At 40.5% G+C, this 21270-nt stretch overlaps 2 protein-coding genes across 2 annotated transcripts in view; one reads left to right on the forward strand and one right to left on the reverse strand.

Annotated features, from left to right (window-relative positions):
• The window catches only part of LOC145445031 (tripartite motif-containing 13-like), a 412502-nt gene that overhangs the window by 68196 nt on the left and 323036 nt on the right, over positions 1-21270 (forward strand). The gene's annotated exons all lie outside the window — the stretch shown is intronic.
• LOC145445009 (cytoplasmic dynein 2 intermediate chain 1-like) lies at positions 2605-7390 on the reverse strand. Its single transcript, XM_080323096.1, has one exon. It carries the CDS (start codon positions 7276-7278, stop codon positions 4063-4065), a length of 3216 nt encoding a protein of 1071 aa, XP_080179222.1. The 5' UTR covers positions 7279-7390; the 3' UTR covers positions 2605-4062.

The following is a 21270-nucleotide window of genomic DNA, read 5'->3' on the forward strand; positions in this document are numbered from 1 at the left end:
GATACCAGCCTCTTCTCGCGATGGACGCGTTTGTTCGTCACGGAAACCGAGACGGTTCATCGGTCGCGTGACGGTTCACTGCTCCGTGTTATTGTTTTCCGTTAACTCTCCGCCCTTCGCTCTGTTCACTTCATCAATAATTTCTTCATTTTAAATCACCGCAAGTGCAAGAGTGCGACACAATGAAAAGATAGGAAGCATAGTCGAAACGACTTGATGCAGCCTTTCAATCAACCAGCTTGGCCCACAGCCTAAGCGTCCTGAATATAACTGGTATCCATCTGTGGAAAAGTAATGTATCCTATCCTAATGTTGTACCATGTGTGCTTCACATGAAATAAGTTCAGGGCCTGAATTTAAAAACATTAAATCCTCTCGTGCCTTGATCCATCATATCGTCGCTGAGGATTCAAAGTAACTTGTGTCCATTCTACACATTTTGGGAAAATCAACTTCATGTGAAGTTTTCATATTCTTTCAGCCATATCTTGGCCATGGTAACTTTGAATCATTGTGACAAACATAAACATGGCGAAGATATGAGCATAAAAATATGAAAAATTTACAAAAATATGATTTTCTATCAAATTCAGAAAAATGGACAAAAGCTACTAGTTTTCCTGTGTGATGATATACTCATTTGGTGTGTTTTCGGAAGTAGCTTACTCGTAAACACGATTTTTAAAGCAGGGCATATTGGGTCTTGATTATCAGTCACGGTCAGTATTACTCACCCTGTCGTCCTATCGGTGGGATAGTCTGTTTTATGTAATATTGTAAACTTTCTTTGAACGAATAAAAAATCTGTCTTTAAACCCAAATTCTACCCACTTTGACATGTCTATGATGCATACCAGAGTTGGATCAATTACATTATTTCAGTTCAATTACAATTACAATTACAAATACTTTCATGAATGTTTCAATTACATTACAATTACAATTACTCCATGCTAAAAATATCAAATTACAATTACAATTACAATTACTCCTTGCATGCATCAATTACATTACAATTACAATTACAATTACTCATTGCATGCATCAATTACATTACAATTACAATTACAATTGCTGCTGTTGAACATGTAATTGAATAGTCATAAATTCAACCGTGGTCCTTGACAACCGTAGCGTCGTATTTAACAACAATTCAAGTCTAGTTCAGATTGTGTAGTAATAATTGCATCGATGTGCGTACATAGTATGCTATGTAAGATGTCACTGTGACGTAATGTAAGCGTGTTTTGTATGCTAGGTAATTATGGCTCACGTAATTGGAAATGTAAAATGTTATTTACCTAATTTCCTATGGGTTAGGATTGAGGATAGGGTGCAGTATGTCGTTGAAAAAGTATTATAATATATGCATGTGTTGGATTTGCGTATATAGTATATAATTAAAGAAACAATATTATTTTTATCGAGGGACGTAGGAATTAGGATGAGGAGTAAAAACAAAACCGTGCTTTGTCAGATAAGACGTTATATAATATCCAGTGTTCTGGTTAGTTAGCCAGACGAAATAACGATGCATCATCGTTATCTGAAATCGTATTGTAGATTGCCAACCCATGGAAAGATGCGCAATATGTGAGTCACTGATGAATGCACCGACAAACGTACTGAAAAGTCGGCTAAAACCAGCAAACTTTATAGTCCTAGAGCTGGCGATCCATGCGTCCAAATTTGATGCATCTGGTCTTCATCGTAAGCTATTGATGTACTAATTCCGAAAATACAAAATAAAATCTCGTCAGGGCAATGTAACTGCTCCAAAATAGCCGTTTAAGGCCGACTGTTCTGAAAAGTGAGAGCGCTGCAGCAGCATGACTACAACAATTACCAGTTACGCCCATAGCGATTGTTCAGCACAATGCTGATTCCCAGACTTCCACGACTATTTTGGGATGGTACCATTGCCTGGAAATATACTTTTATTGCGGAATCAGTGCGACACTAGCTTTCGATTACGACCATACATATCAAATTTCGACTCTTGGATCGCCAGCTATGGGACTATCAATTCTGCTGCTTTTAGCCGGCTCAGCAGTTCGCTTCTCGGCGTATTCAATCGTGAGCCACGTGTTGCGAATCCATCGGTTGGTTAGTAATTTAAAAATTGTATGGAATGGCAGCCGAGGCCAGCATAGCGGTAAAACTAAAAATAAACTTCGCCCGCAAGGGCGCGGTCAATGGCCTTCGCGAATGGATCCACCAAATTCCTTGTCGTTCGTTTAAAAAGAATGCATTATAAGTCAATTGTTTTATGTTGTGCTTGTCAGGTCTCAATAGCAATTTAATGTAATTGAAATTGTAATTGAGCAAAATTTTTGTCAAATTACAATTACAATTACAATTACACAAAATAAAAATGCTTCAATTACAATTACATTACAATTACATTGAAAAATGTAATTAATTACATTCAATTACAATTACAAATTACAATTGATCCAACTCTGATGCATACCACGTTAATACTCACGTTCAGCACTAGTTCTGCAGCTAAGTGGGCCATGTGATTATCATAGTTATGGTGAACACTACTGAGAATTATATGATAGAAGGATACAGTGTTAAAACAACTGAGTAATAACCGTCCACAATTCAGTAATATTTATTAGTAATTCGAAATTTTTAATATAATATACATTAAAAACATGTGCAGCACATTACACAGTGATGCTTGTCTGAAATCAACAATATTGAACAATTGCATAACACAAATTTCAGTGTATTATGACAAAACGTTAGTAACAAATCTGCTTTCCTTTGCAGTATGCGAAACAGACACAGTATTGCATTATTACAAGGTTCAGTTGCCATGCATTGTCCGCGCGACAGCGTTACATAACGATGCAAACTTGGATAACATTTACACGACATATATTTGCCCGCAACATGAAGTGAAGAGCATTTTAAAACACATCGTAGATGTTACTATCATTCTAGAATGTGGGTTACCATTATTCGATTCAATTATCGGAAGGTTAATCTTGCATCTTCACGATCAAAGCCTGACCGATAATCGGTTCACTGATAATATCGAGTCGATATAACACTTTGACAGAAATATCGTTATCGAGCAATAGAGGAACAAATTATTTGTCAATTTTCATGACGCCACAACATTAGTAGGGAGTCAGAGATCTATCTAATGTGAGACTGCTCTGCTATACTGGGAATATCGATATATTTGTTTTAGTGTACAGGCAGAGGTGGTCAAAGAAGCCATCATCGGTACTCAAGTAGAAGAAGCATTGTAAATTTTTACTCGAGTACAAATAAAGTAGGTTACTTAGCGATCTACCAAGTGTCCAAGGCTTGGTTTTGCCTACAAACTGATAATTCGAAGTAGAAGCAGGGTGGTAACCAAGTCACAAGTCAATTTGACTTTTATGGTTTCCACTTGAGTCAAGTCAAGTGATTTTCAACTCACGACCGACTACAAGTCGGCAACCAGAGGTTCGAGTCCGAATCATAGTGTTAAGACAGTTTCTGGGCCTATTTTATAATTATTATCGGTCCTGATATATGAGTCTTGAATAAATCGTATAAAATATGTCGAGTCACATGACTTGGTCCGAGTCATGCGCAATGAGTCAAGTACAAGTCGAGGCAATACACAAATTGACTAGAGTCGAATCATTTTTAGGAAAATGACTCGAGTCAATAAAACACTGCGACTCGAGTCAAGTCATTACAACCATGAGTGGAAGTAGTTTAAAATCATACTGGTAACCACTTCAGTGCTTGAAGAAGACAAAACCTACTGGAGTACTCCAATAAATTATAGGTGTCCGGATGCAGAGTTTCTAGTTTACATCGTGTCCATTGTTCAAGCATGGCAATGGCTGCAAAGCTGTTCAAATAAGTGCTCTAAAGTTATGGAGATGTGTCTTAATCTAGATGCCATATTTGTTGAATGTATCTGGGTTATCAGAGAAGTTGCTAGCGATCGTTATTGGCTCAAATTCCGATATCGGTCAAGCCCTATTCACGATAGGTAAACGGAGAATTGCACTATTTAGAGACAAGCTTGTGACTGCACAGCGCACATCACAATAGCGACTGCACCAAAAACGTCAACTGATCCAGTTCTTGGTAATCGGTAACTTGCGTAAAATGAGGTGCCAGTTTATGCACTTCTAGCACAGACTTGTCCTTTGCCTTGTCTTCGAATATGAGAGCGATTTCCGGCGACGTCACGGAAGATGTCTTGCTCAACGAAAAATTTCTCATCAGCTTCGAGCTTGATGCTTCTGTTTTGATAGGATCTGCGTGCATAATAGCGAGATCCCAAATATGCAGGCAGTGATTTGAGTCCATTACAAAAAATACAGACGGCCTTATAGAAGACCATTGAACTTTCACAATTCTAGCACCTCTGGTAGAAAACGGCCAGCTAATCACAGGAAATTTCCTATCGGACAGATATAATCGCAAAGAGCCGTCGTCATGCCCAGCTAGTAACAGCGACGCTCCAAAAAGCTGAAACTGATTAATATCAAAGCTTGAAACAGGAGACACCAATTCAAGCTCGTTGAATAACACATCCTTATTATTAGCACATCCAACGCTTTGCTCAGTAGACGCAGAGTGCTGCGTGCAATGTATGATATGTCCTGTGTCAGTTCCGACATAAAAATGATTAGGATCGATAACAGAAAATTGGACGCAGGTTGTTCGAAACTGCGCCGCTGGAAATGTACCAGCAATGGGCGAAGGTATGTTAAAAGTGAGACTCCTGATCAATTTAATTTTACCGTGAGGTGCGAGGCCCAAGTCATTCCCGGAATCTGCATCAGGTAAAACCTCGACGACAATCCATATAAACAAACACCCTGACTCTTCTAAGGAAGCTAGCTGGAACGCGAGTCCCGAATGTGATTTTCTGTCGATGTTTTGAGGAATAATTTGAGATTCTTCTTGAAATTTTGACTCCGCGCCGATCGCAGTTAAGCTAACAATGGGGCTTGTGTGTCCGTCATCTAAATGTCCTGTGGTATAAGTGGCACTACGCAATATCGTTTCTCTCGTAGGTTCCAGTGACACTATCTGATGATATACCCCGTTTTCTCGTAAATCATAAGCTAGCACGCATCCATCGTCTGTACCAGTGAATAATATGTAAGATTTTCCCACTCCGAAACAGCAGTAAGTTGGTTGCGCATCACAAACTAGAATCTTTTCAGGGATCGTAGGTTTTCTTGTATCCCAGATCGCTATCAAGCCTTTACGATCAATTCTAGTTGAGAAGCTGTGCGATGCTGATTCGAACGCAACAGCTATCACGTTACGCAACGAACCTTGACTGCTTGCGATATGAACAACACGACGCCCTTGTAGATACGCTAAATTTGTTTTCAACGTGGTCACCGACTCACAAAACGATAGTTTGCTTTTATCCTTGGTCCTCTTCTTCGACGATTTCCAAGTTTCATCCTCATTCAAAATCGCTTCCACTAATTTAGTGGCGCGTCTCATGAATTTAGTCACACGTAACGTATCAACACGTAACGTGGACAGCACAGATTGTATGTCTCCATCAGTCTCGTTATAATCAGATACAACATCAACACCACCTGAGCATTTCAAGTCATGCGGTGGATGCTGGGTCCATATTGTAGCTGTGTTAGGAACGTCAGTTTGTATATCTTGATCGAGGTTGTCTTCATTACACTGCACAGAAGCCTGAGTCCTATCGGAATTCCCGTAGTTTTTAATGTACAAATTATACTCGGTGACCGGGGGCATATCTAGTATGTCAAATCCAGCCGATTCTAACTGTATCAAACTCATCAAGTCTGCGCTACGTTTTAGCAGCTTCCTTTGCGTTTGAGAGTTCATTGATTTCGATCCCACCGAGAAGTTAATCATTGTGACAGGACCTGCCGTTGACCGGCCTGAATTATTACGGCTTTGGTCGCGGCTGTAGTGACTCGATTGGGAGTATGGAGTCTCATTACCGTCAGACGGTGGATAACTCCTAGCTCTCGACGATGACTGCGCTGAATTCGCACGCTCGTTTTCAGACTTTAAAGCCATCATTAAATCATCCATGTCGTTACGCGGAACTTTTTGTTGGTCCGGAGAATTTGCGCCACTGTCGCTGTCCTCAAAATCATCTTCGTAATCCTCAAATTCATCATCGTCGTAATCATTGTTTTCGACAGGTAAATTGGAGTTAGAATCCGTTTTTTCGTGTGGATCTCGACGCGTTGAATTGCTGCTTGTACTGTGCGATGTTTTTTCGCTTTCTCTCTCTCGTTTATTGTGTCTCTCTCGTTTTTCATCGCCATTTCTCCCTTGGCGATGTTCGTCTTCTCGTTCATTTTCTCTATCTCGTTTTTTACGTCTATCTCGTTTTTCGTCATCCTCTCCTCTTCGACGTTCTTCTTTCTCTCGTTTTTTACGTCTCTCTCTTTTTTCATCGTCCTCCCTCCTTCCGCGATGCGCATCGTCTCTATCTTTTCTCTCTTTTCGTTTTCTGCGATATTCCTCGTCATGTTCGTCTGACTCTTTCTTTTCCCCACGTTTACGGCTATAACCGTACATGTCATCATCAGAGTGTTTTGCTTTATCGTCCTTTCTTTCTTCTCGGTGTTTGGACGAACGATGCTTTCTCTCAGATTTATCTCTCTCTTCCTTGTCATCATACTTCGATTTATGTCTTCTTTTGCGTTCTGATTCGTCGATATCGTCGTGATTCGAGCGATGCCTTCTTTCTTGATCATCATCACGATGCCTATCTTTTTCCTTGGGTCTGTCGCGACGCGATGATTCATATTCTTGCATTTCCCGGTCTTCGTAACGATCAGACCTTGTTTTGTGGTGTCTTGATGATCTTTTTTCATCATGATTCGATTTTTCATCATTTCTGTCTACTTTTGAGCGTGAGGATTTATGTCGTCGATCATTTTCTTCTGTATCTGCGATATCACGTTCCCTACGCCTTCTTTCTTCGCGATTTTTATCTCTGTGACGATCTTTCCGGTCGTAATCTTCATCCTCACGTCTTGATCTACGTTCTGTCTTTTCGTCTCGGTGATCCCGTCGTCTACGTGCATCATCTTCACGTTTCGACCTGGATTTGTCTTTATCCCGTTCCTCGTATTGATAATCTCGGTCATTAGCTTCGCGGCGGCTGCTGGATTTCTTGCCGCTTTTGCTTCTTTGCGACGATGATTTTGAGTCGTTTTGACGCAACGACTCGGTTAGTTCTTCCTTCGTCCAGGTTTCGTTGTATCGGTCTTTCTTACGACCGCTTGACATGACATCGGTTCGCGAAAATACCAGGTAGATTAAGTTAAAAGCTAAAAACTAGAGATTACGGTACACAGTTACCGGCATTAGCGGCGGAACCGACTTTTGTTTCTATGGCATAAAGTTATTTCAAGCTGATCAATGACCCGTATCGAAAGCCTAGGTTTAGTCCACTTAGCTTAGGGTTGCCATCACTGAGCTATATGAACTTAGGGTTGCCATACGTCCGGAATTTCCCGGACATGTCCGGAATTTCACTGTTCGAACTAGCGTCCGGGAGGAATTTCTAAAATAGGCCAAATGTCCGGAATTTTGAAGACTTGACGTAGGCTCATAATTTTTTCGTAAATTAACATGAAAACATTATTTTTGAGAATATTTATGCTAATGCTTCATATTTTTCTTCGCGCTGCGCGCGATTCACTATCACATTTATTGATTTTACAATGGGGACTACCACCCTCGCAAAAAGTGCAGTAAAATTTAAGGCCGTTTGATTGCTCTATTCAATGGTATGTATAGTGGTTCCAAACTTGGCGGTCGTTTGCCTTTATTATGGGGTTTGCGAATATGTTGAACGTAATCAGCTTCCAATATAGCCCGTGCGTAAGTCTGGACAAAGCTGCTGACTTCTTTTAGTACAAAGGTGCTGACTTCTTTTATTAATCAGCTCGTCCAATTTTGATCCGGGCTACGGACCATTTTTGAATTGGAGATGGAGTCGTGACAATAAAAGGTTCGAAACCAGTGGATGTGGGGTGTTTATGACGCTCCGTGGTGCGCACCGGCATAAGACTGATAAACAATCTTATAGGTGGGACATGAACATGACTTAACGATGTACAATTACGCTCCCTGTATTTTCGAACTCATCATCCTCCACCAGCTCTACCGCTAACTCTGATCATGATGGCGGAGGGTATTAACTATAGTAACTATATAGTAATATATGGAACAACCAATATTATTGACAAAATTCATTCAAAAAATTTAACGAGTAGATGCATATAGAAACCAGATTCATATAGCAAGCCCCCTCCCTCCAGAAGTTTCATCGATTACCCTATGGTGAACTCAAAATCATTGTTTATTTGGGTGGGAAGGGGCTGAAAAATGTGGTTTCGGTCCCGGTTACACAACACACGTCAGCCACATTCTCCTGAACCGGATCGTGACCACCTCTGGTCTATAAGCAAAGCTTTGCTAGTGTGACGTCACAACTCATTTTGAAATCCTCTAGTGGGCGCTAAAGAGTGTCCGGAATTTGTGTCACAGAAATATGGTAACCCTAACTTAGCTATATAAACACTGGAGTGCGATAATATAGATTACTAACCTACGTAGGTTAGTAATCTACAGCGATACTATCCCTATATTTGCGTGATCAATTGGCCGCCATTTTTGGGTTAAGTTGATAGTTCCGCGGTAAGCTGGTAGTCAAGGCAAAAGTGGTTGGGTGAAGTGACTGTTTTGATTTGATTCTTTGGCCTGGAGGTACTAGCCAGTCTTCAGGATTACCGAACCACGACCTAACATCGACCTCGCCCTCCGCTACATGCCACCACATTTTGTCGCTTGCGTCTTATATTCTCTGCATTACTTTTCATTCAGTGTGCATGCCTCTTATTTACTTCGCCTAGACTAAGGTGGGTGTCCGACCTTGATGGGTACTCCAAGTTGTTTCGACACCTTCCTATCTTTACATTGTATCGCAGTCTTGTAATGTTTTGAAACGATGAAAATATTAATAAACCTGATTGATTGATTGATTGATTGGTTGATTGATTGGTATCGATTTTGATGGTTAGGACAAGATAAGGTTATATATATGTGTCACCGTATGTATTCATTTACAAATATCTTCCCGATGTAGATTGCTCAACTCGTTGTATCCAAGTAAAACATATGCTTCTGCTCAAAAAATTCTGGTCTTGCGTGCTATTTTCACAATTACTAGGATAAGGCAATTGTCATGGCATTGATAATTAGATTTGGATATGATACCGGTAATCCTAAGGGAGCTTGGTGATGTTGTCTTCTTTATCCCTACAGCTTCAGCAGTTTCAGGTATTGTGTGTGTGTGTGTATGGCAATTTGATTTAGATATGATGCCTGAGGGAGCTTGCTGATGTTGTCTTTTTACTCATTATATAGCTTCAGTTTCATGTACTACTTCCTCGAATTGTTGATACAAGCACACACTGTAATTTACTATTCTTACAAATCTTGAAAACCAATAAACAGGCACATTTCAAGTGTAGACAAATAGCCAAGCGATCCAATGATTGCAATGGATAATGCCAGTTTTGTTGTTATCTTCCAGGTACTATATCTATAGGTAGTAAAAGCATCTATGGCTCGGTGGCTATGACCACCAGCTTCAAGTTATTACCGGAGACTGCCTCAGGATTACCCTGGCCTCGATTCGAAATCTTCTCACCACAATGGCGCTGATCTCAATGCTATTGCTGCCAGCTACGTGGTGGCTATGAATACCACTGACGGAGGAAAATTCATCATCATGTGACATGGCAAAGGCACAGCTACAATCAAATTTATACCATCTAATTGTTATTCTACTTATTCATTGTGTCAAAGTAATCCAAATAAATCCTAGAAAGTGAAAGTGAAGATATGTGAGGTATGTGTAGCAATATGAGTTAGCGGTTTCTGCAGATGTGATCAAATGAGAGAAATAATATATTTATATCATTGAACGAGAGAAACAAGATGAATGCACGAGTCCTTATTTAGATCGGGTAGAATTGCCTGTGCTCACTGAAATTGACGCTATGTTGGTTACAGCAATCTGCGCTCTAAGAATTAATTATCGTTATTGATTTTATCAGATCAATCATCGATGAAAAGATAGCAAGGTAACGCAACGACTTGAGGTAATCCAAAAAATCTACACCCACCTGGGCTGGGCCTAAAGGCTAAGTAAAGAGGATGCATGTACACTAGGGCTCTTCAAAAATGACTTTTTATCCCAAATCGTACTGGCTACTTGATAAAATTGTTAGGTTACCTAATTTAAGCCTGCACACAAAATTTGGTTCAATTCCAGCCAGTAACCGCTTTGCTACAGGAGAAGTAAGTTACTATTTATTTTGTAAAAATAAATAATAAAAATTTGAAAATTTTTTGTTTACCCCATGAAAGTGTTAGGCTGTCTATAGAAACGATGCTCAAGAATTTGGTTCAATTTCAACCAGTGGAAGCGGAGTTATTGCCGTCTAAAAATTTGGATTTGAATAAAATAGTATTTACGGTGAGCACAACTATAATAAATAAACAAAGATTATTACAGATATTGATGATGAACATTACATAGCTGATATGGTGACACGGATTTCTGCTGGTAGTCTGGTATGGTCATTTCATTCATATAGCTGCGACGAAATGTTCTGCTATCACTTTACCATGACCTATTTATTACAACTGTGGTTGATCTGGACATGTCTGACTGCTATAGTGCTATGGTTATTATGTTATTCACTTACTGTTGGAAAGTTCTGGGGTATCGGCGCTTTACTATCGACTCTTCATGACTACTGCCGTCTACTTCTTGCATACGACTCATTGGATATCTTCTTCCGCCTTTTACTGCACCCGTAGGCACAGCAAAGACTAGGCCCTACCACTACCACCTGATAAACGGACTATCTTCGACATGTCGAATTACATAGAATATCAATATACGGACACGAGATATTAGGCTGAAACAAATCCTGAACGTTAGAATAATTCAGGGATATCTAGATATCCCTGGAATAATTAGTCATTCAACGCTCTATACCAGGAGTCGCCAACTCAAAAAGGGTCGCGGGCCACTTTTCAAAAATTTTTGAGGCCGCGGGCCGCATGACTTTAATATCGAGATTCGGCAAGGCAGTATCACAGCTATAGGTTTTTATAACTCTACGCCAATACAACACTGTTCTCTCCAGCATGGGCGGCGGGCATGTTAGCTACGGCAGCATTCCAGTGCATAGTCGTAACGGGCTGACTGGTGGCCAGATACTCACATTAAACTGTCCACTGTCCATGTCGATTGCCGGCGAACTCCAGACTAATTGGTTTCCTCACATCGGCTTACTATGCGCACCGAAATGCTATGAACAACCACAGGACTTCATATCCTAGTCGCGCGAAGCGCGAAAACTTTTTCATATTACTGAGTGAATTTCGTCATTAATATTAGTATAGTTTCAAATATTACTATCAAATATTTATCCTCTCTTAGCCCACGTGATCAAATTTACCGGAAGAGTTAATGCAGAAAGTATCTTAAGAAATTTAGGGAAGTTATTAATGCTGTACTGCATCTTTGGGTGGGCCAATTGTTATTAGTCCCCTTTGACTAGAACACGATTGCAAATTGATATTTCTATATGGGGCGCAACATTTGCCTCTGCTGTTCGTATTTTCACTGTGAGGCTCAGATTACAAAGGACACTAATATGTTGAAATCTATAATCAACTCGCATTGAACCGCGCGTGGCAAGAATAATTTCAACCTCTTATTAGTTAGGGAGTTTGCATTTCAAAATGCTTTAGTAATCGTTCTTCCGAAATTTCAAATCAGATCGCGGGCCGCAAAATATGACCTTGCGGGCCGCGTGTTGGTGACCCCTGCTCTATACGCACAAAATACAACACAGCCAATGCGAATCAATATATATTTAAACACTGACCGCTTTTCCATAAGCCCCTGTACTAAATCACTTAACCCTGTACCCACAATGCATCTGCTCATATGGGGATCACGCAAATTTGCTTAGCCGGAGACAGCAGTAGTTCGGGGCTTGGTTTAGTCACTGAATCATAGCCAAGTCAGGTGTTTATATAGCTCAGTGGTCAGGTCGATCAATCAATCGTCAGATTATATTTTCATCTGCCCACGACACAAACACAATGTGGTGCAATGCGATATACAAGACGCACAATTGACTTGTATATTCATGTTGAAGTGAACCCGAATATTTTCGGCTGTCACTCGTCAGGGGTGATCGTCAGCAACTAGTAGACACAGACACACAATGCGATGCAATCAACAGATCTCGGGGTATGCCGAACGAGCAACCAGTTGGGGTCTCTTGAACTGGCAATATACAAGTAGGCTAATACAAGCAATTTCTTCTAAATGCTGGATATTAGTCAGAGTACAGGATTACCGGACCACGACCTAATATATCGATCTCGACTTCCGCCACATGTCACCTCATTTTTTTCAGTTGCCTTTCATATTCTCTGCTTTACTTTTCATTCAGTGTGCAACTGTCATCTTCTCTACATGGCCATCGCCATGGTGGGTGCCTTATCTCAAAGACTATACTCCAAGTCGTTTCGACACTTTCCTATCTTTTCATTGAACCGCAGATTTGTGGTGTTTTGAAATGATGAAAATATTATTAAACTGATACTGGCATCCAACCAGACCTAGTGCCCGATGTCACAGTCTTCTTCGATATTATTCTTTCTTCGTCGGTCAATCATTCCTCACCAACGATTGCACATCGCAATTGTTCAAAACAATATTCCCCGATTCCAACATCGCAAATAAATTTTATTCGGCCAGGACCAAGACTACAAGCATTGTTACGCGAGTTCTTGCTCCATACGCTCAAAAATGATTTTGTCTGAACATGGTGTAGGCCTACGCCCTTTTCCATCTTGGTTGACGTCTCTAATCACAACGAGGTGGAGAAGTTTGGTTTATCACCCTATGGGGGGGGGGTCAAGACCAACGTTTTTTTTATGGGGGCTGACGAAGTGCTTTTTCGGCCCTGAGTAAAGGTGAACCTAGATATGAGCTCTCGTGAGATCCATGAACCACTTTCTAATAACAAGGAGTTGCTGGAGCAGATTGTTTCTGGCGAAAATTATGGAATGTGATATGCCACGGCTCGTATAAATACAAAGTATGTTCAAAAAACGTTTTTTCATGCTAATCTATAATTTTTCGACTGTCCTTACTTTTGGGTCCTTGACAATGGCAACCCTGGTTATACTTATAGTGAAACGCAATTTGTCTGTTGATGTTTCGCGAGCAGCAGGCCTATGCAGTACGTACCAAGGATGGTGTGAACGTGAGGTTCACGTTCGCGTTCTGTGTGTGTTGAACCTCAGAAATTTAGAGGTTCACGTTCACAAACGAACCTTTGTTGGTTTTGAGCTGTAAACCTTTTTTCACATATTACAGTTTTCACTTCATTATAACAGCTTTAGTTGAAATTTATTACATTTTAACTGCTGGCCACTCAATGCATGGCGCTGTCAGCATAAAAAAAATCAACACTAAACGAGCATGCACCGTGAGAATCTCAAAAATTTTGCTCGAAATAATCAGCATTTCGTTTGTGAATATTTAGTGACTCTCTGCTGTGAGCTTGACCAGCATTGACACAACATCAATAGCGAGATGCACTACATTCGACCAAACAAAGGAATTGATATCGTTGTCTAATGTAAAAAATCGAGCAGGTGTACGTGGTCATTGGTCAATCATGACTTCGTATATGTTTATTGTATCATAAAAACAAAATCCGTGGGATTGGGGTGTTGGCTACTGCTGTATAATTTGTTAATGTGGTAATATCGGTAGCAAGTATATAACCCTGTTTTACACTCTGCTCAATATTAACGTCACAATACTCAGACGCCGAATACATTGTCGGGCTGGCCTGGACCGTTAAAGCGTATAAGCTTATATACCCTTGCAAGTCCTCGTCGAAATTGTCAACTTTTCGGCTCGATGTCGAATTTTACACTTTTGCAACTAAATTTCCGTGGGTTGACTAGAAAAAAAAGGTCATTTCTCCGATTTGACTCCAATATAGCCGTTTAAACGCGTCATCGCCCCCCTATCGCCCCCTTCGCTATTTTCGCCCCCTGTCGCCCCCTTGGTCCATTTTCGCCCCCCCTATCGCCCCCTTCGTCATTTTCGCCCCCCTAGACCGCCAAATCGCCCCTGGGGGCGATATCGCCCACGTTGGGAACCACTGATATAGGCTATAGCTTCACTAAAATGTGGGGTTGGAATTAGAAATACGACGTCACCTGACGTCATGAGGTTCACGTTCGTGTTCACACAGAACCTTTCAAAAAGGTTCACGTTCACACGAACCTGAACCTTTCAGAGGTTCACACCATCCATAGTACATACGTACACCGAGCAAAGATTTGAAATTTTGTACTCGCCAAATAAAGCACTACAATTTCCACAACGAAGCATTAAAAATCAACAGCCGCTGATATATATCATAACCGAACCGTTCTTTGCCGTTTCTCGTAACGGCAGCGTGCAGTAGGCCTATCTGTGTTAAGTAGAAGGCAGAATTTTATGGTCACTTTATCTTATTATCATATGTCTCTACTCTCTATACCTTAAACAGGCGCCAATCGTTATTTCGCAATTCTTTACCTGCTGCCATTGCCATCCGCTTATATTAGGGTTACCATATTTTTGTGAAGCAAATTCCGGACACTCTGTAGCGCCATTTAGCGGATTTTAAAGTGAGGTGTAACACATTGACCGTCAATATGACGTCACACTAGCAAAACATGGCCCATCGACTGTATATGCACTATACAGGAATGAAGTGGAACATAGGTCATGAATTGGGCCATCAGTAATGTGATTTCTGGTGATTGCTACTTACTAGGGTTTGTAATAGATTCCTCCACGGGCCGGATGAAATCATATGACGGGCCGTGTCTGGCCTGTCAGATTGTGTTTGACAGCCCTGCTATACAGTTTGATCGGTGTGGTTATCTGTTTATGTGTTTTAATCAGGTCCGAAACAACAATGACTCGAGTCAAGTCGAGTCACAAAAAAAATCGTGACTCGAGTCTGACTCGAGTCGAGTCATGACTCGAGTCATTACGACCCTGCTGGAGCGGTTTGTTCCAGCTCCGAAGCCTTGGTCATCAGCGGGGCGATTATTTTTGACATTTCAAAATAAGTCAAAATTGTAGTGTCAGGACAAAAATTGTCAAAATTGTTTACAAAGTCAAAAAAATTGTAACCCCTGCATTTCGTTTGTATCGTAGATTTTGCACCGCCGGTGAACTCATCATTTGATATTTTACAGCTTGTAGCCTACTTTATAGGCCGGCCGTTGTAGATGGCCCATTGGCTACTCATTGTGAATCATAAACGGTCAAATGACACAAATAAGTTGACATGGTATGATGGTAAACGTATACCGCAATATCCCAACTGAAGCAAGACTGCTTGGACATTGCATGGCTCTTATATGAAGAAGAGCATGATGAAAAATTGTGATTTGTAGATTTTCAGAATGAAGCAACACGGTGTGTCACCAGCAGTGTACGCACAATATCAGTGTTGTCAGCCAACAACTGATGCTGTCGAACGTTCTTTCTCCATTCTTGGCAAGTTACTTAGTAAGGACAGACACTTTCTACCCAAGTATGTAGGAAAGTAACTTTCATTGTACTACAACAAATTTTAATTATTTCCAACATAATATGTGATGTAACTACTGAAATTCTTCATGTTTTTTCATGTAAAAATTTGTCAGTTTTTCACTCAAAAACACTTTTTCAGGCGTAACTACATCGTAAAGACAGACAGTTGCAACCAGAAATGAAGAAGAGTAGTACAATTTTACCATTATTTGCCAAAACACCTGATTTGCATACGCGACGTCAACATTTGGCCAAAATTAAGTTTTTTTTTATGGTAGAAAAATGTTAAAATTTTGATTTTTCAGGTCAAAATCTTCCGTTTTAGGTAAAAAATCGCCTTAATCATCAGCAGACACTTTCTACCCGAAAATATAGGAAAGTACCTTTCGTTGTACTACGACAAATTTTAATCATTTCTACCATAATAAGTGATGTAACTACTGGAATTTTTCATAAGGCCAGATTTCGTTAAAATCAAGTTTTTTCATGAAGAAATTTGGATCCAGTATTAAGCTCCCAGTCTACTATTTGAGAATCTCTTATTATGATGTCAAACAGCATGGAGGATATATAGAATGTTCAAATATATAACTTATATGCTAACACAAGGAATATAACAGGGTTGTAATGACTAGAGTCATTTTCTCTAAATACGGAATGACTCGACTCGACTCTAGTCAATCTGTGTATTGACTCGACTTGGACTCGAGTCATTGCGCATGACTCGATTCAAGTCAAATGACTCGCGACTCAAACGGACAAGACCGACATTTCATTGTAATTTTGAAGAATATTAAAGCAACCACACTGGGATTTTGTCTATCGGTATTGCTACTTTAAAATGCGACCAAAAACTGCTAAACGCGAGGAAAATTAGTATAATATGAAAGCGAACCGTTCGGTATTACTAAACAGAGTTATAAAAAGGGAGTTTAACAAGTCCTTAACTGAAAACCGAGCAGACACCATAATTACTTGGACTCGATTAATAATACCATGACTCGGACTTGGCCATCTGCTCGATGACTTGTACTCGAACTTGACTCGGTGGTGAGTTGAAAATGACTCGACTTGACTCGAGTCAAAACGATAAAAGTGAGATTGACTTGTGACTTGGTTACAACCCTGGAATATAACGCCCGTTTTACATCACAGTAAAGAAGAGCTTCTTGGAGGTACAGAACTTCAATATACAATTGAATAGTATATTCATATTGAAATGAACCCGAATATTTTCGACATTCGTCAGGGGTAATCGTCAGCAACTAGAAGAGAATAGGAAATAACATTCTATATCAACAATCGTATCACAAAATATGACGTCATCAGCATGACATTTCGAATGAGAGAGCGTTCAATGTACTATATTTAGGTGGTACACGAACTTCTTTTGTTGACAGAGTTTTGGTTGGTGTATTTTGATAAAAGTCGACTCCAAGGCACAGAAATGGAATTCTGAACGGCCCCGCCCAACGATTCGAAATCGATCGTCTCGATAATTATTCGCATACATCGGATTATCTAACAGATGTTTGCTGATGGCAGATTTAATGGCCTTTGATCGATCAGCATCAATCTTAAGCGGGTGAGTTAAGGGTGAGCTTTTCACTGAGCGTTATGCACGTGTTCTGATAAATCTGGGGACATGTTGGTTTATGCGTTCCTGCGGACGTTTTGACGTTCTTCCCACGTAGTCACAATCACAGTGGCACTTATATTCGTACTATTCAATCATAGTAAAGGTAATTCGCCTATAATTTTCCCATGCCCATTTCATTGAACTGCGTGACATTGCTATGGGCTAATCACGACTTCACTGATATGCCATATTCACTAACGTGCGTGGCTTTGGTATGATGCGATACAACCAATCGAGGTTTCAACTTTCGCACATTTAAAATATGTTAGAAACTGTAATTTTCGTTGATAGTGACATGAGCAGCGAATAATTTCAGTAGAGGAGACCGGGGAAATTGTAACAATTTGCACATTTTTTGCGATAAATCCATTTTTCATGGAATTTTACTTTTCAAATTTTTACATTATAAAACTAGCATCTAGTCTAGTAAGGGCATTTTATGAAATATTTCACAAATCTGTGAACTATATTGTTACCAAACAATTTCTTCACCAATATGTCTGTCAAGGTCTCTTATAACATGTGTTAAAATGCTGAAGTTCAACTCTTGTGGGAAACCCAGAAAAAAAGCTGTTAAATTTGACAAGTTTGAAAAAATAAAATAAAATAAAAAAAATTGAAAAAATATCTTCATCGGCTATAAGTAACTAAGGATGGGTTTAATAATGGTTTTTCATGTTTCTCAATTGATTGTTAAAATTTACATTTTACTACAGGCTGTTTTGTGGAAATATATGTAAAAGTAATGGCACTGATGGCATATAGTTATCTAGTCATAAGTGCACCGTTCAGTAATTCGATACCGAACGATTTAACAAATTCTATATACTGTAATACTGGGTAACACACACATATATAGGCTTAAAACCAGATCATTAAATACAGTTCTAAGCCACGCAGCATGGTCTAAAACGGTATATTCTGTATCATTCCGTTCTATAAGATGGACGCAATTGTACCGAAGTAAAAAAGCGGCTATGAATCCAGCACAGCCTGACCTTGTGTGAGTTCATTGTCAATTGTTACTGAATGGTTCGTCGCTGTTTCACCATAATTTTTGATCCTTGGTATGTGGATCAGCTTGGATCAGACGCTCACCTATCCATGTAACACGCTATGAGCAGTGGTTTGGGTTAATAAAGCCAACGATCCTAAGTTTCAACATTCCAACTGGAATGGCTGGATGAAGAGAATCAATGGTAATGATGCAAAGCAGCGCGCACAGATCGAGTTCCTTCCAGCTATTGAAGGAAACCCTGATGACCTCAAAACCTTCTTCGCCAGTCTTAAAGAGTGCACACACCGCGTTGGGGTAGCTATAGTGACCGTCGATCTTCCGATTCGACTGAAGGCTGTATATATAATGAAGCAGACAAATTTACCAGTCATTCCAAGGTTGAGTGGTTTTCACCTATTGAAATCTTATCTTGGACCAATTGGTGACATCATGGAATATTCTGGGCTACTAGATGTGATCCAGTTGATCCATGCTGGAAGCGCAACAACCATCCACATCATGGGTGGAGGATGTTTTGACAAGGCAATCCCTCCTCACCTCCTCGTCGATGCAGCTATCTATCAACATACCATGGAAATTGCCTTAATTGGGGATAAGCATGGTGACATGAAGTCCTTCATGGAAAAGGTGACTGGTGGGGAAATGGGAGCCAGACACTGTGACCCAGTATTGCGAGTATTTGAGCGAAGGTTTGAAGAAACGTCCAATCGATTCGCAAAAAGAGGAAGAACACCTGCACTCTGGGTGGAGTACTAATACATGGTAGATGCGCCCCATAGCAATGTCTTTATCAGAACCGAGTGACTCGCAGACCACAATGGGAATCTGTCCTGCATTGTTACCAAGATGCTTCACACCTGCAGGCCATCATCAGCGGTTCTCAAACTTTTTTCGGCACGCCCCTGGATAAAAAATTTCTCCCCCCTCTTATCGTCACATCGAAAAGTATTAAAAATAACAACCAATGTTTGCAACCCCAATGCATTGTTTGGTGGCACGGGAGGTATTATGGCTGTTGAGACACTTCTCAAATATGTAGTTGCAGTTGAATAATTTATTAAACATAACCATGTGCAATGATAACATGTAGCACATAGATATTTTAGCGATTTTGGTGCCTAACCCCTTCTATTACCCCACTTGATCTTAGCTCGACGGACCTGACCACAACCTAAATCAAAAACCAATGGCCGCTACACGCATTTACCAGTTACACTTCATTCAGGGACATCTTCTGATTAGTGCAAGGTTCGGTATCACTCAAAATCTAGCATCAGTGTGTGGATGGTACGGCAGAATTATGACATTTCAGATCGAAAGGCCGAATTAGGATTATTTCCATTGTTGCAACTGGAGGTTTCAGCACAAATTAAACTCATTCCGAGTTCAAGAAAATCATTTCTCTCAGGCGGCTTCGCGCCTCCCCTCAGATGCTTCCACGACCCCCCACCCTCAGTTTGAGAACCACTGCATTAGAATGTCTGCCGCCCACGGGAACCACGTTGGTGAACCCGCAGAGGAAGAATGAGCAACAGCTTTTCTGGCCACAGATGTTGGGTGCCCACTCTCAGTCATTTGTCAGATGTCAACGGCGAATGGAGGAGGACGTCAGTAGACATGTACCCGTTCACAGAGAGCTTACCAAGACACAGATGAAGCGAGATGCAGGGGCCATTGAACTTGTCCTAAAATGGTTCGAAGAAATGAAGCCATTCGTCAAAGACGGATAAAAGGGGTTGCTCATGTATTTCTCAACTGGATTCACAAGTATACGGTTGATGACGTAGTCGAAATACTGAGGGAGCAGTTGAATTTAGGATGGCCATTAGCCATGCAGATCAACCTAGATGAAAAGTCAGTGACGCCGACCATGGTTGTCATGTCAAAGGTGAAAGCAGAGTTTTAATGACTCGAGTCACGATTTTTTATGACTCGACTTGACTCGAGTCATTTTTTAAAAATACGGATCTGTGTATTGACTCGACTTCTCGAGTCATTGCGCATGACTCGAACCAAGTCATATGACTCGAGACTCAGACGGCCAAGACCAGCATTTTATGGTAATTTCGAAGAATAGTAAAGTAACCAAACTATTGGGATTTCGTCTAATAGTACTTGTACGTGAAAATGCGACCAGAAACTGCTAAAAGTGAGGAAAACTAGTATATTAGAAATGCGAACCATTCGATATCACCAAACAGAGTTATAAAAAAGGGGATTTAACATGGCTTTAACTGGAAACTGAGCAGTATCAACACAATGACTTGGACTCGGACTCGAGCCATAATACCATGACTCGGACTCAACCCTCTGCTCGCTGCCTTGGACTCGGACTTGACTCGGTGGTGAATTGAAAATGAATCGACTTGACTCGAGTCAAAACTATAAAATTGAGATTGACTTGTGACTCGGAGCCTTATGAGTTGGTTACAACTCCGGGTACAAGCCCTGTCATCGCGAAGAAAATGTCTTAAAGTTTACGAGTAAAACATTCACATTGACTCATTGAAGTTGTTCAACCGACTGATCATTTTCACCTAGCGGGATATGGATGTTGCGACAAGCTTACAGTATGAGTTCACTCCTTTCCCGCTGCCCCTGTTCAGCAACAAAAATCAGAAGATGAACAAGGCTACCAAAGCAGAATGTTCGAATACAACCTTGTAGGCCTTAACTGAACCACTTGATTTGACTAATCAACCATGCTGGACCCTCATAATTGATAGTGGATGGCTTCTGTACATGGTGAAGTGGGGTCAACGTCAGACATGACTGGGAATTGCCAACAATTACCGAAGCTACGTGCAGTATCTGGGCCGTTGCTTTCAGAATGTCACCGTGGTCTTTGATGGTTACAGCAGTTCACCAAAACATACAACATTTGCTCAAGGAAGACAGCGACAGGAG

Source organism: Botryllus schlosseri, chromosome 8 (genome assembly GCF_051294905.1).
Source record: "Botryllus schlosseri isolate E-star chromosome 8, Bs_hap1, whole genome shotgun sequence".
In the NCBI taxonomy this organism is placed as follows: Eukaryota; Metazoa; Chordata; class Ascidiacea; order Stolidobranchia; family Styelidae; genus Botryllus; species Botryllus schlosseri.

Bases quoted from the DNA above. Each gene is read 5' to 3' on its own strand.
- LOC145445009 (XM_080323096.1), bottom strand. From the start codon at position 7,278: ATGTCAAGCGGTCGTAAGAAAGACCGATACAACGAAACCTGGACGAAG.